The 12,928-nt window shown below is 40.6% G+C and overlaps 1 protein-coding gene and 1 pseudogene across 2 annotated transcripts in view; one reads left to right on the forward strand and one right to left on the reverse strand.

Moving 5' to 3' along the window:
• The first annotated feature begins 1,340 nt into the window (after positions 1-1,340).
• LOC107508937 lies at positions 1,341-1,576 on the forward strand (annotated as a pseudogene).
• A 1,247-nt stretch (positions 1,577-2,823) lies between these two features.
• CD48 (CD48 molecule) overlaps positions 2,824-12,928 on the reverse strand; it is a 38,829-nt gene continuing 28,724 nt past the window's right edge. The window contains exons 3-4 of one of the 2 annotated variants that reach the window (XM_036235311.1): positions 11,291-11,557; positions 2,824-9,264 (exon numbers count right to left, since the gene is read on the reverse strand). In XM_036235311.1, coding sequence (XP_036091204.1) covers positions 9,170-9,264; positions 11,291-11,557 — 362 coding nt within the window. In that variant the 3' untranslated portion in view covers positions 2,824-9,169. The remainder of the gene's footprint in view (positions 9,265-11,290; positions 11,558-12,928) is intronic. The other variant, XM_036235312.1, reaches the window with a different exon arrangement.

Here is a 12,928-nt window from a genome sequence, read left to right on the forward strand (position 1 = left end):
GTGTGTGTGTGTGTGTGTGTGTGTGTGTGTGTGTGTGTGTAATTCTCTGTCAGTGTAAGGGGATTCTTGTCTATTAGGTTGATTAAAATAATTGCTATAATTTTTTATGTTTTTCTTCATTTATTGAAGTGATCATATGCTTTACCCCCTTTAAATAGCCAATATAATTAATTACATAAGTAGATTTCAAAAAGTTAAATGCATTTCTGGGATAAACCCTATGGTATATCTTATTACATTAATGAATTCAGTTTGGTAATATTTTATTTACAATTTTGATCCTCAAGTGTGGTTGGCCTGTAGTATAAGGAGCTAAAAGAATAATAGCCATCATTTAGACAACTGAACTCAGAGGACTGTATTCATGGTATAACTTCTATGTGTCAGAGTTGGCTATAACTTTTAGATGGTTCTTATTGGGGAGTAGGTAAATCCGTTTGAGGCTACACATGATAAAGCAGTTGGAAAGAGATGAGTTTAAGAGATCTGGAAAAGAAGACCTTAAACAAGATAGATGTTTATTATTGCCTCAACTAAAAAAAAAAAATGACAAGAAGTAGGCCATTTAGTTTGGTGTGGTGATTCCTGAGATTATGATATCTGAGATAGCTCTAGGATATGGTAGTTCTCTCATTTTTAGTTTGTGGCCTTTGTCTTCATGGTCCAAAATGGCTATTGAAGCTCTGTCCGTCCATTTTTGTCTCAGGCAGCAGGATAAAAGGAGAAATGGAAAATACTTACCCATTCACTCCCAGAAATCCCACACAATTTCTGTTTATTAGCAATGGCTAAAACTTAACTATATGTAAAGGCCTTGGAAATGCAGGCTTTAGATGTGAAGGGTAACACGTCGAACTAAATATCAGGGTTTGTTAATTTGAGAAAAAAGGAACAAAAGTATTTATTTACTAAGCAATTAGGAGTCTTTGCAACTCAGAGAATGGTTCGATCATGTAAGAGGGGACATCTTTGTAATTATATGTATGAGGAAAAGGTGAATGTGTATGTGTGCTTGCCTATACATGTGCTTGGCAGTCAAGGAGAATGAAGAGGGCATCTACCAATGTATGTGCTCATGTTCTTTTCTCTGAGAACAATATCACAATAGACCTCATCGATCATATTTATTAAAAGTTAATAATAAGCTTCTTGATCCGGGTGCTTATTATAGAGGTATGTTTACTTTGCAGAAATTTACCATGCACTTTTCAGTACACATGTAATATTCCAATAAAAAAAGATAATGATTGAAGTTCTTGTAAAAAGGAGAACTCAGTGTGCTACTTGCCATTTCCTCAGCTTTGGGTCACTGCTCCATCTGCAGGGCTTCCAACAGCACCATGTAGGGACAGAGCATCCAGATGTTCACAACCTCAGTGGTCCATAGGAGCCACTATGAGGAGGGCCCAGGGAAGAATTTGCCATTTTCAGTGGAAAATAAATGGCAGTTGCTAGCTATAACGACTTTGTACTTTGGATCTGGATTTGCTGCACCTTTCTTTATAGTAAGACACCAGCTGCTTAAGAAATAAGGATGTTTTAGTTAATCCATGAAACAGATGTGAAGAGCATTTTAAGAGGTACAGTCTGCTTGAGAAATGGATCAAACTGTTAAACTCAACATACTAGATAAGTTTACATATAGTAAACTTATGGCATGAATCCTTAATGCCTCTTCTCTGAAATACAAAATGTGATAATTGAGCATGTGCATAATTTTTATTTGGGTAATATCTCAATATTAGTTTCTTTATCAAAATATGTGTGATTTAGCTTGTTTCTTGGACTTAAATTCTGAGATTTATTTAATTTTCTGTTCCTAGGTCATACCTTTGTTGGTAATTTGTTATAAAAGAATTCAAACTTGAAAAAAAAAGATAAGGATTAAAGGTGGCTGTGATAAAATACCAGCTTTTAAGATTTTGTTTCAAATTCTTCTTTAGTTTTCTCTGCGACACTTTGAACATGTTTTCTTTCTCCTTTATATAGAATTATGTAATTATTTAATATATAAATATATTCATATTTATCTTATCATCATATATAAACACATAAAATTTATATTAGTATGTACATTTACCAAAATTATTTCTGAGGCCCATGGATCTACATGTAAAGCTTTGATATTGCATTACATTAATTACCTTGTATCTAGAAAAAAAATTGATAAAATACTACCAAGTTAATATCCAAAAATTTTTCAAAGAGATATTTCAAATTTTATAATTTCCTAACTCGTCTCCTTATCCTGCAGAAAGGTCACATTGAACCACTTCTATCAACACCTGTAACTTCCTTGGAAGTTTCCATACATCAGTGAGAGCAATCTTTCACAATACAAACTTGGTCATGTACCTTCCCTGCTGAAGGCCCATCAATGGCTTTGCCAGTGTCCTTAGGATAAAATTCCCAGCATGGCCCCTGCAGTCCTAACCAGTCTCATCTCCTGCCATGTTTTCTCTAACTTTTTTAGGAACACTGGTCTTCTCTCAGTCTGAATCTCAGGAGTGGCAAGCTTTTTCTCCTTTTCCTGAATTAGTATTTCCTGAATTCAGTTCTGTGTCTTCGGTGCTGGTACAAAGTAAGATGAGGTGGGTGCGGGAATTAGCGCAATGTCTCTTTAGGTGTTGACCCTGGGATCTGTGCAATGCTCCCAACGACTATCTTTGAGTCTATTTGGAAATTCATAAAAGGCTAGGCTTATTCTCCTCCAGCCTCACCTATCTCTCCAAAGCCCTTACAAGGGATTGGAGAGGGGTTACTGGCCTTTTTCATAATAACTCTAATGCCTTTCCAGTTTTCCTCAGTGAAAGAACACCCAACTCTGTCAACAACGTATATAAAGTTTATTACTAAATTTTCCAGCAGATCTCAAAATCCCAGGAGGATCAGCGGTTACAAGAATTTGCATATAAACTCTCAAGTATGGAAAACAACCAAGGCGCTAACAATTTTTAGAGTGTTACAAGTCTAAAGAACAAATGGAGATGATTCCTCCAGATGGAGAATCCTAAGAATTCACCTATTAAATCTTGCCACCTCAATGCAAATGTTCAGCTTTTTTTCTCGATTCCTCAAGTTATTCCCAAACCTTTCAGTGAAATTCTCCCCCACCTTTCCTTTTAGGGTAACTTGCTTACAACCAACTGATACAAGAGGCAGTTTTCATACTTTCAATCCTTTCTCATCTTTTGCAAATACAAATGTCCTGACTCTGGCTTGATGCTGATTGGAATTCTCCTTTGCTCAAAGTTGATTTTGGAGTGGGGAAAGCTAAACTCTAGTCTAAAAGGTGAGAGAGAAAAATGGATCCACTCCACTCTAATTGAGTCTCCCTATTAGTGAAATCTTGCTGCTGAATTTCCCACTAGTTTTCCTAAGAAATAAACAAGACTCAGTCATAGTAGGGAAAAGAGATTTTTTATCATTGATCTGACCCTGACTCTAGCGAGATTAAATAATTATAAGAAACATTTGATTCTTTGAGAACCGGTTAATTTTTCAAGAGCTACAACTCAAGACGGCTCTCTGTCTGACATCTAGAAATGTTGCAATCACTTTCTTTAGATACTTTTTTATTTACATGTCTCCAGTAACCAGCATGTTTTTTCTTCCAGAACAACCCTGCTTCATCCTCCTTTCCTCTTTCTTGAAGGCTCCTCCACACACACATTCCCCTGACTTACCTAATCAATCTCTAATTTCAAAGGGAAGTTCTCTCTGACCCTCAAAACTAGATCAGATCTTTCTGATTTATCTTCACTCAGTCCTCACTAGCTCTTTTATGGAGTAGTTGTCATATTTCACACTTGTAGCATTGTCATGATTGGAAATTAAATTACTTATTTTCTTTAGGGCTAGCTTCCAGACTTAAATACAATCTGCATGAAGGCAAGAACTGTGTTTGTGATTATCAGTGCTGAATCTAGAATGATCTTTAACTCATAGCAGCTGCTTAATAAATACATGTAAACAGTTTTTCAAACAATATGAACTTGTTTGGGTGGAGCTAACATCAAAGAATGCTCTTTTCCCCTCATTCACATCAGGACTATGTCACATGTGCTTTCCATCACTTAAGGAGGTTTTGGGAAAATCCCTCAGTTTCATTATTATCGCTTCTAGTAATTTGACCATACATCTCAATGTAAAATTTCCCTTTAACTCAAGTTTGTCTCATGTCCCAAAAATTTATTATAGAGAGAGAGTTATGGTCTAACCTCCCCTCTTATTTTACCTCATCTAGTTCCAGCTTCTCAAGTGGTTTAGGGCAGGGCAGAGAGGGCCAAACTATTTCTCAGTAACCTGGATGCTGTTGGTTTTCTCTGTTTCTCTAATACTGATACCCTGTGAATGCTTTCTCTGACAGAAATCTGAATGTTGGCTCCTTCATGGAGTGCATGTGTGTCTTTGGGGTCACAGTAAGGTTAGTGAGGGTAGGGAGCTCTTGACTAAAGAGTGCTGCTGGGATCTGCCTACCTGGTGGCCAGGTGGCAAGACAACTGAAGACTGGCTACTATCTGTAGTGTTCTCTGTGAAAACTCCTACATCCTTGCCATACCAAGCAGTGGGTATGCAGGCTTCTCCCCATCTAACTCCAATGTCATGTTTCTACCTTTGGGAAAATTGATGGATCCATACCAAACCAAGGAGAAAGACATTGATCATCACTTCTCCTGTATTCCTTGAATCTCTCCAATGGTGCTTTCAGAGTCTTTTTCATTTGGCATTGTGAAAAGGTGACCTAATTCTTAAGAAAGAAAGAAAAGCCACAGATCTCTCTTAAGTCCGACGATTTTTATCCTGATGATTTTCTCCTCTTTCTCTAGTCATCTATTTATATAGAATTGGGGTGAAGAGTGCTGGGGTGATTGCTGGTGTAGCAAAATCAGTTTGATCAGCCCTTTCTAAGCCTAGAGGTAGTGCTATCCCCAGTTTATTTGTAGCTCTTTTAGAATGTGAAATCTCTTTGTCCTAGATCTAAGTTTGAGGCACTGGGAAAAGTCCCATCAAGACTCCCATCGCAGACATCTGTTGAGACAATGAACCAATGTGTTTGTTGTGCTATCTTCTCCACAGGAAGCCTCTGCCCAAGCTGGGCTACCATGCACAGAGGTCACTGGGCTGGGAAGCATTTATTGAGGGAAACATATTTTCTATTTCACCAAGGAAGGAAAAAACAACTAAAGCACTAACTATCAAGGTCTGTGATACTCTTGTGGGTAGATGAAACATCAGTGGTGGAACCAAGCACGGCAAGGGCTCAGTGTAAAAAGCAGGAGTGATGAAAACAATGTATCAGCTGGGTGAGGTGAAATAGAGGAAAGAAAGAATAAGATACAAGAAGATGATGGAAACAGAAAATAAGAGCGACAGAAATTTGGAAAGAGAGAAAATGGTGAATGAGAGAGGAGGACAAACTAAGAGGTCAAGAGAAGGAGACTGGGCAAAAGAACTTGGCTATAGCTTGCCATGCTGGAGCACAAGGGGCTGGGCATAGCAGCTAGTGAAAGAGAACAAGGGCCTGTGGTTTCCACTTTCCAACTGGTGTGTGTGGCTCTGGACCAAATCTATCCCCTCCTCCTCCTCCTGAGAAGGTGGTGAGAGAGAGGAGGAGGAGGTGGGGGTAGGGGAGAGCACACCTCTCCATGTTCAGGGTCTACCCCTTGAACAAATGCGCTTGACCATAGCCCAAAAGTACTGGAGGTGGTGGATCCTGTTATTCATGGACAAGAAGTGAGTCTGAAAGATGGAACCTTTGTAAGACTGCTTCAGTCTTAGCAAGAATTGTATAGAATAAACACAGTCAAGGAAGCCATTTAAGATTGAAATCCCCAAGGAAGAATTTTGACAAGACTTTCTCTCCCAATACCCAGCCCCACTCTTTAAAGGAGAGCTTTGGGGTAAAGAGCTCAGCACAGAGCTGGGCACATAGACAGGCTCCATCAATGATAGTTCTCATTAAGTATCTCCTAGCACAGAGTGACCAGGCACTCAGTAAATATAGGTAGGGAATTAATTAATTCATTATCTAAGGGTCCAGGTCTAATTTATGTGGGCCCCTACCTGGTCCCATACTAGGTCTCAATTCAAGCTGTTTCTTTGTGCAGAGCCAGATATGAAGGCCACAGTCTCTCAGCTCACAGGTGCTCCTGGCCTTGCAAACCTTCCATGTGTCACCTAGTGCTGCTACCTGTTCACACAAGTTGGTCCCTGTTGACACAAGTTGGTCCCTAGAAATACAGCCAATATACCAGGGGACCATGGGAACCTCAGAAAGATCACTGGAAATTTTAATTTGAGAAGAGAAGGAGAGTAATATCCAGAAGCCAACGAGGGCAGGAAGTGGAGGAAAGAACCAAGTCCCATGCGTAGACCCGGAACTACAAAGCTAACAGAACATCAGGAAGACTGGAGAGGTCTTGTGCCTTGCTGCTCAAACGGTGGTGTGTGGCTAGCTGCATCTGAGTCTCCTGGTAACTCATTAGAAATGTAGAACCTTGGTCCTCACTTAGAATCTTCATTTAACAAGACCCCTAGGTGATTTGTTGCAATTAAAATGAAAGTTTGAGAAGCACTGATCTAACCCAAGGCTTTATTTAAGTTTTACTTAAATGTGCTACAGTGGGAGCCAGCAGAGGGCACTGCTGCAGGGTGGCCAGAGCATGCTGAGGGACCACATGGAATAATTTGTCCTCAGGCCAGTTCATGGAGAGAACTTTGGGCAAATGCTGGAATATCTTCTGCGCAAAGACAAATGGCTTGAGTTTGCTGAATTGCCCACTAAGTTTGATGTATAGGAAAATATATAAGGGGATGGGGAGTGCATGATATTCAGGTTTGGTCTACATTAGAACTCCCAGACAAGTAATTGTCTTGGCTTAGGGTATCAGGTGTCCGTCCTTGAGGTAAACTTGAATTCAAGAACATGTGACCTGTTCAAACAGGGCCCGGTTCTCAGAGGGGTGTTGCACTTTGTTTAATACTCTGCTTTCACCATCTTGAAATTCTTAATAATTTTATCTTTTAACTTGTATTTTAAACTCCTCTCAAACAATGGAGCATGCACATGAGCAAATATGTGTGCAGTATGCATGTCAACTACTGTTCCTTGTTGCTCCATTCACATGTAGCATTCATGGTACACCCATTAGTACAGAATCCAGTGAACCCATGGTATATAGGAATTGAGTGAGACTCAAAGCAAGTACAAATAAATTGTGTTATGTTAGCCACTGTATTCTATACAGTGTTAGCAGAATGTGTGTGCATCAAGAAGTAAAATAAAAACAGTTGTTAGGGTTTTGCAGTATTTCCATTGTTTTGGTAAGAACAAAATATATATGCCTAGCTACAAAATATAAATTGAGTACTTTCAATAATTCCACATACAAATTAAATGTTCTTATATTTCATTCAAAACTGACATTGCCCGATATAAACGGTAAAATTCATAATATGATATAGAATTTTAATTTATTTTTCTGTAGAACATTAAACAGCAAATTAAAAAAAATCATCTCGAGTAGACGAAGGTTGTAGAAGAAAGGGAAAAGCTTTATTTTAGTACATTTAATGACGCTTTTTTACTGCTTTTTAAACAAGAGGTCTCACATTTTCATTTTGCGCTGAGCCCCACAAATTGTCTATCTGGCACTGCCGTGTGGAATGGAAGAGGCAGGAGACAGTTGCTGTCTGAAGTGGGACTGGTCTCAGGTTTCCAAGTAAGAAACCAATAGAAATATGCTGCCTGGAGAGGTGTATCTGCTCCTCAGCAACTGAGGGACATGCTAACTTGAGATATGCAGTGACATGTCTTTCCTCTTACTGCATCCCCCAGAAATGCTCTTTTGTTCTGTGTGTGTGTGTGTGTGTGTGTGTGTGTGTGTGTGTGTGTGTTTCCCTGAGAAAAACCAACTGTCTCAGCATGAAGGCAGTCAAGTAGGAGTTCCCCCATACTTGTAGGAAGATGAGACTTTTTGTTCTACTAAGGCCAACAACTGATTGGATGAGGCCCATCCACATTGGAGAGGGTAATCTTCTTTTCTCAGTCTACTGATTCAAATGCTAATCTCACACAGCAGCAATCTCACAAACACACACAGAATAATGTTTGACTAAATGTCTGGGCACCCCTATGGCTCAGTCACAGCCCTGGAAGAAAATGAAAGGGTTTGGTGAAGACACAGCATTGTTCTGCCACAGAGAACTGGATGTAGGGAAGGCTAGTTTGGTGTAAAGGGAAAGTGGTGTGTGGTAGGGCAGTTCCCTGAAGGGGGAGCCCACCCTTTATTGATTCTCTCAGCTCCAGGCCACTTCCTCCAGGAGCCTTAGAGGAAAAGAAATATGCAAAAATTCCAGGTGTTATCTCAGTGGTGGGCCTCCTACCTTCATATAATGGAAGACCCTAGTGGGAACAATTTGCCGATTTAATAGTTTTATTAGATCTCATGGCACAACTCAGACTTGAAAAGCTGCCCACGTAGCAAGAGTGATGAAAAAAGGAGGGGGAACTCAGCTCCCCTTGAAAAGTTTGAGAGAGACCCTTGTATGTGGTGAAGCTGCATACTCAGTAAGCCTGACCCCATGTTCCCAGGATATCTAACGAGTATATTTCTCAGAGGGGCCAGGAAAAAGCAAACCACAGGGATGAAGGCTAGCTAGAACTTGGCAAAGAGGGAGTTTAGGAGTGCTGAAACCCAAGGAGGACTGGTATGGACATGGGAGCAAGAGTCAGAGACAGCACAAATTAATTCCTTAGCCACACTTACACACAGGAGCCTCCAGTCCCACGTTCTTCCCATTTGTATCTCGATGCTCATTTATCCAGGCTAATGGAGCTGGCATTGTCTGACAGATTTGGGAAAACTTCAGGAATCCACTTTGACCATTAAATCAAATATTTATTTAAACAAGACATCAATAAAATTTTTTTGGGGAAGAATTATATGTATCTATACACTTGTATTAGAAAACAACTAAGAGATATAAAATAAAACATTAACGATGCTTTTTAAAAAGTTAATTTGAAGATCCTTATAGATGACTCAATGACAGTCTTCCTCCATCCCATAGAGCCAGAGCTTCTGTCCAGGTTAAGAGCATGGTTGCTGATGAAGGCAAGATCGTGCAGTCTTGGAGTTTCACTCTTGAGTTAGGAGAGTTCATCTCAGGTCAATAGGAACCCAAGACCAGTGCATACCATGACCACTAGCCATGTTGTAATCCAAGCTACTCCAGAGGATTGGGCTGAAAGAGCAAATACTAGGTGTCTTGATTAATGAATTGATAAGGGGTGGGGGCATGGACATTGTCATGGTAACAGTGAGAGTGTTTCCTCCATGAATCCAGTCCTGGTGTACCTAAAACATCTTTTTCCAAGACTGACTCTATCTCCTCAAAGTAAAGCATAAAGAATGAAAAAACCCCTTAACTATCATTGGCTCAGCTGAGCCCCGTGCTTACAGATTCCCTTGCATGTTTATGGGCCTGGGGGAGAATCACTCTCCTTCACTGGACAGCAATGAGGTTAGGGCAGAGCCCCAGGTATAGACTATGCCATATAATGCTATGCATAGCTGACCTAGGGGAAGATAGAACTACTTTCCCTTCCTGTTTCTCCATTCCACTAATCATATATACCAACTAGGAGGGGAAAAAAAGGGAAGGAAAAGAGGCATAGGGAGGAAAGGGAAGAAAAGAGAATAAAAACAGGAGAGGAAGAGAGCATATCAGAGTAGAGGAGAGGGGTAGAAAGGAGAAGTGCAAAGTTACAAGAGGAGAAAATGAATGATAAAATAAGAAAGGGAAATTAGGGATGTTTTTCTAGGATAACTGGGTTGGCTAAAAAATGAAAAGATAGGTTTGACCCATCAGCAAAACATTGATATTGTTTTCATTCTCTCTACAAATGAGCAGCCATCCTCATTTTGTAAAGGACAGAAACTGTGTGTCTTCCTTTTCCTGGACTGCAGGATGTAGTGTTTATATGATGGTGGAATTGGAACTTCCAAGTCAACTTGTGGTCTCAAGGTCAGACACCAAACTGTTATATTGAGTTTGAGGTGCTAGAAAAGCAGGGAATATCAGGAGAGACTAGCAGAGACATGACCTGAAAGAAGAGCATACAGGTTCCATAATCCACATGTTACCGCAGAAGTAATCAGCATAAGTGAGAGACTAGACTGGGTCCAGGAAGACCATGAAATAGCAATGTCCTTGGGTGCTATTAACCCTAATGATGGAGCATGACAGGGATCTCAGGAAAATGTTGGCATCACAGGTATGAGTTATTCTAGAAGGATATGTGTACACCAGGGCCCAGGGATGAGATTTCATGGGTATAGAAAGTAACAAAGTCCAGAACTCTGGCAATAGTGATCCAAATTTAGGGGGGGGAGACTCTCAAAAACCCTAGTGTCTCCTGAATTGAAGGGTGACTGCAACTGATTTAGCTATCCTTCTTTGGAGACTTGTCAAGCACTGTGCTAGGTTATCCGTATTGTCTCATCCAATCCTTAAAACAACATGAGATAAGCACTTTTATTTTGTCTGTTTAAAAGGGACATGACTTAGAGAAGCTTTTGCTGGTAAGTGACATTCCCAGAATTAATCCCAGGTGTCTGACTCCAAAACCTATGATCTTACTACCTGACCTCAGTTACCCCATGAGAGAACTTGTATCATCTTTATTTGAAAGACAGGAGTGATGCTCAATTGAGTGGACCCTCCCAGGAGGAATCTGAAACATGGAACCCAGAATTTGCCTGTCTAAATTCATTAAGGAGCACACATCTAGGAAAGAGCAGAGAGTCTCTACCTTAGGATAAAACTCTCATTCCTGTCCACTTTGTCCACATCCATGCTCATCTCCTTGGTCCTTCTTCCTTCACTGATTTAGGCTGTCTACTAGAAACCCCTCTATGTACCTGCTTAACAATGTGTGACTAGCTCTCCTGCTTGCCCTTTTTGTCCCTGCTCACCCTGATATCTCAGAATGCCTTACAATTACACTGGTCTTACATTCTAGGACCATGCATTGTTAGAATGGGCAAGGTGAAGGGATATCTTGTGCAACTGCCCTTTGCAGTTTAGGACACTGAGCTCCACAAAGGTGAGTTGAGCTCACTGGGAGGTGAGCTAGGAGTAGAACATGAGTCTCCCACGTATCTTTGTGATTTTCCACCAAGTTCTGTGCCAAGAGGCTGAATAGGATCCCCATACCTTTCTTTATTCAGGAGAAAACTAGTTACCCTGTGCCCCCATCGACAACCTTGGAAATATTTCTTACCAAGTTCACAGGCTGAAGTGAAGTAGACTGTGTGATTCTTGTTGCTCACTGGATTGCTGACTTGGCAGGTGTAAAACTTGGAGTAGTTTTCTGGATTAACAGTGATCACAAGCTCACTACTCTGGAGCTCTTTTGGAGAGAGCCCTGAGTCCCAATACCAGGTGTAGTTGAGAGACTGGCCCCAGGCCGCACATGACAGGTTCAGATAACAGCTGTTGTTCACTTTCTTTATCTTCATAATATTTATGACAGGTTTAGATACAGGATCTGAAGATAAGGAGGATATTAAAAGATGAGACAATGGATTTATGCATTTATGAGGCATTTATGCTATAAGGGTTTAGCCTACAAAGCACAAAGGAAGCTAGGGAGGGGCTGAATGCTTTTGGAAGTGGAGTTATGGAGAAAAAAGTTCTACAGAGGGAGAGAGGGAGTAGTTTTCTTCTCCCTGAGGCTTAGAACCAAAAGTGCTATTCCTTGGGGTGAAGGTAAGCTGGATCCAAGAGGGAGAGTCGTGTACCCAGAAACAAAATATATTTATAACTATCTGTATGCCAGAAAGAAGAGAAATGTGTTGGCAGAGAGATAGGCTAGGGTCAGACAGTATCTCAACTGTCTCAGCTGCTCAAGTTTCCTTCTCTAGCAATAGCTTATAGTTGGCACCTTGGCCCTTCTGTCCTTCAAGGGCTCTTGGAATCAGATTCAGCAAGAGTACTGAGGTAAAAGGTACCTCTCTGCACATGGCAAAGCCCTCTCCTGGATTCTGGCAGAGCTACAGAGAACCTCATGTAACCCCCAGCCCATGTTGGCAATGACCAATAGCACAGCATCTGTTAACTTTGGTATCTCAGTGTCTAGTGCAGTGCCTGCCACATAAATACCTGATGAATGGTTAGATGAATGGATGGAGAATTTATGAGATAGAAAGGACAAAACACTACCTACATTGAGACCAGCCTAGATCTTGGACTTGGTTCTGGTGGAGTTACCTTAGGTAAGATAGTTAATCCCTTGAATTTCCTTCTCATTTGTAAAATGACTGTACCTCATAGCATGATGTCAGTAAGATAAAATGACATTGTCTATGAGGAAGTGCTTTAGGTAGAGTGTAGTATGTACATGTTAGAGGTCACATCATCATCACTGCTGTAGTCCAGCTGCCAGATGGGAGGAAAATTAATCCCAGTGTCTGCTCCTTTCTTTGCTAAGGTCACTTTACCCGAAATCCTTTGGGGTCTTTTCATTCTGGTCAAGGGTAAACCATCTGCAGCACCAATGCAGCTCAGACATCACAGGATTAAAATGTGCAAAGAATTGACCAGATCAGAGCTTGCCTCTGGGTTACATGTGTGTGTGGAGAGGCAATAAGAGCTAGGGTCCTGAAATGTAGACTCATCTACTCTGTAAAACCCTCTCAGATTTCTCAATTTCCCTTACATACTTTATCTGAGTAATTTTTATATTGTTTTTTTCCCATCATTTCCTGTGATATAGCCTCATGTCTTACACATCTTCTGCATTTCCCACAGTGAGCAGCACACCTGTGAGCACTTTGTGGATGGGATTTATTGAGGCAGTGGGTATAGTCTGGATTCTAAGATGCCTCCTTTGAGCTATCAGAAATTTCTAGGCTGGACT

Source organism: Rousettus aegyptiacus, unplaced genomic scaffold (genome assembly GCF_014176215.1).
Source record: "Rousettus aegyptiacus isolate mRouAeg1 unplaced genomic scaffold, mRouAeg1.p scaffold_m13_p_17, whole genome shotgun sequence".
Taxonomy (NCBI): domain Eukaryota; kingdom Metazoa; phylum Chordata; class Mammalia; order Chiroptera; family Pteropodidae; genus Rousettus; species Rousettus aegyptiacus.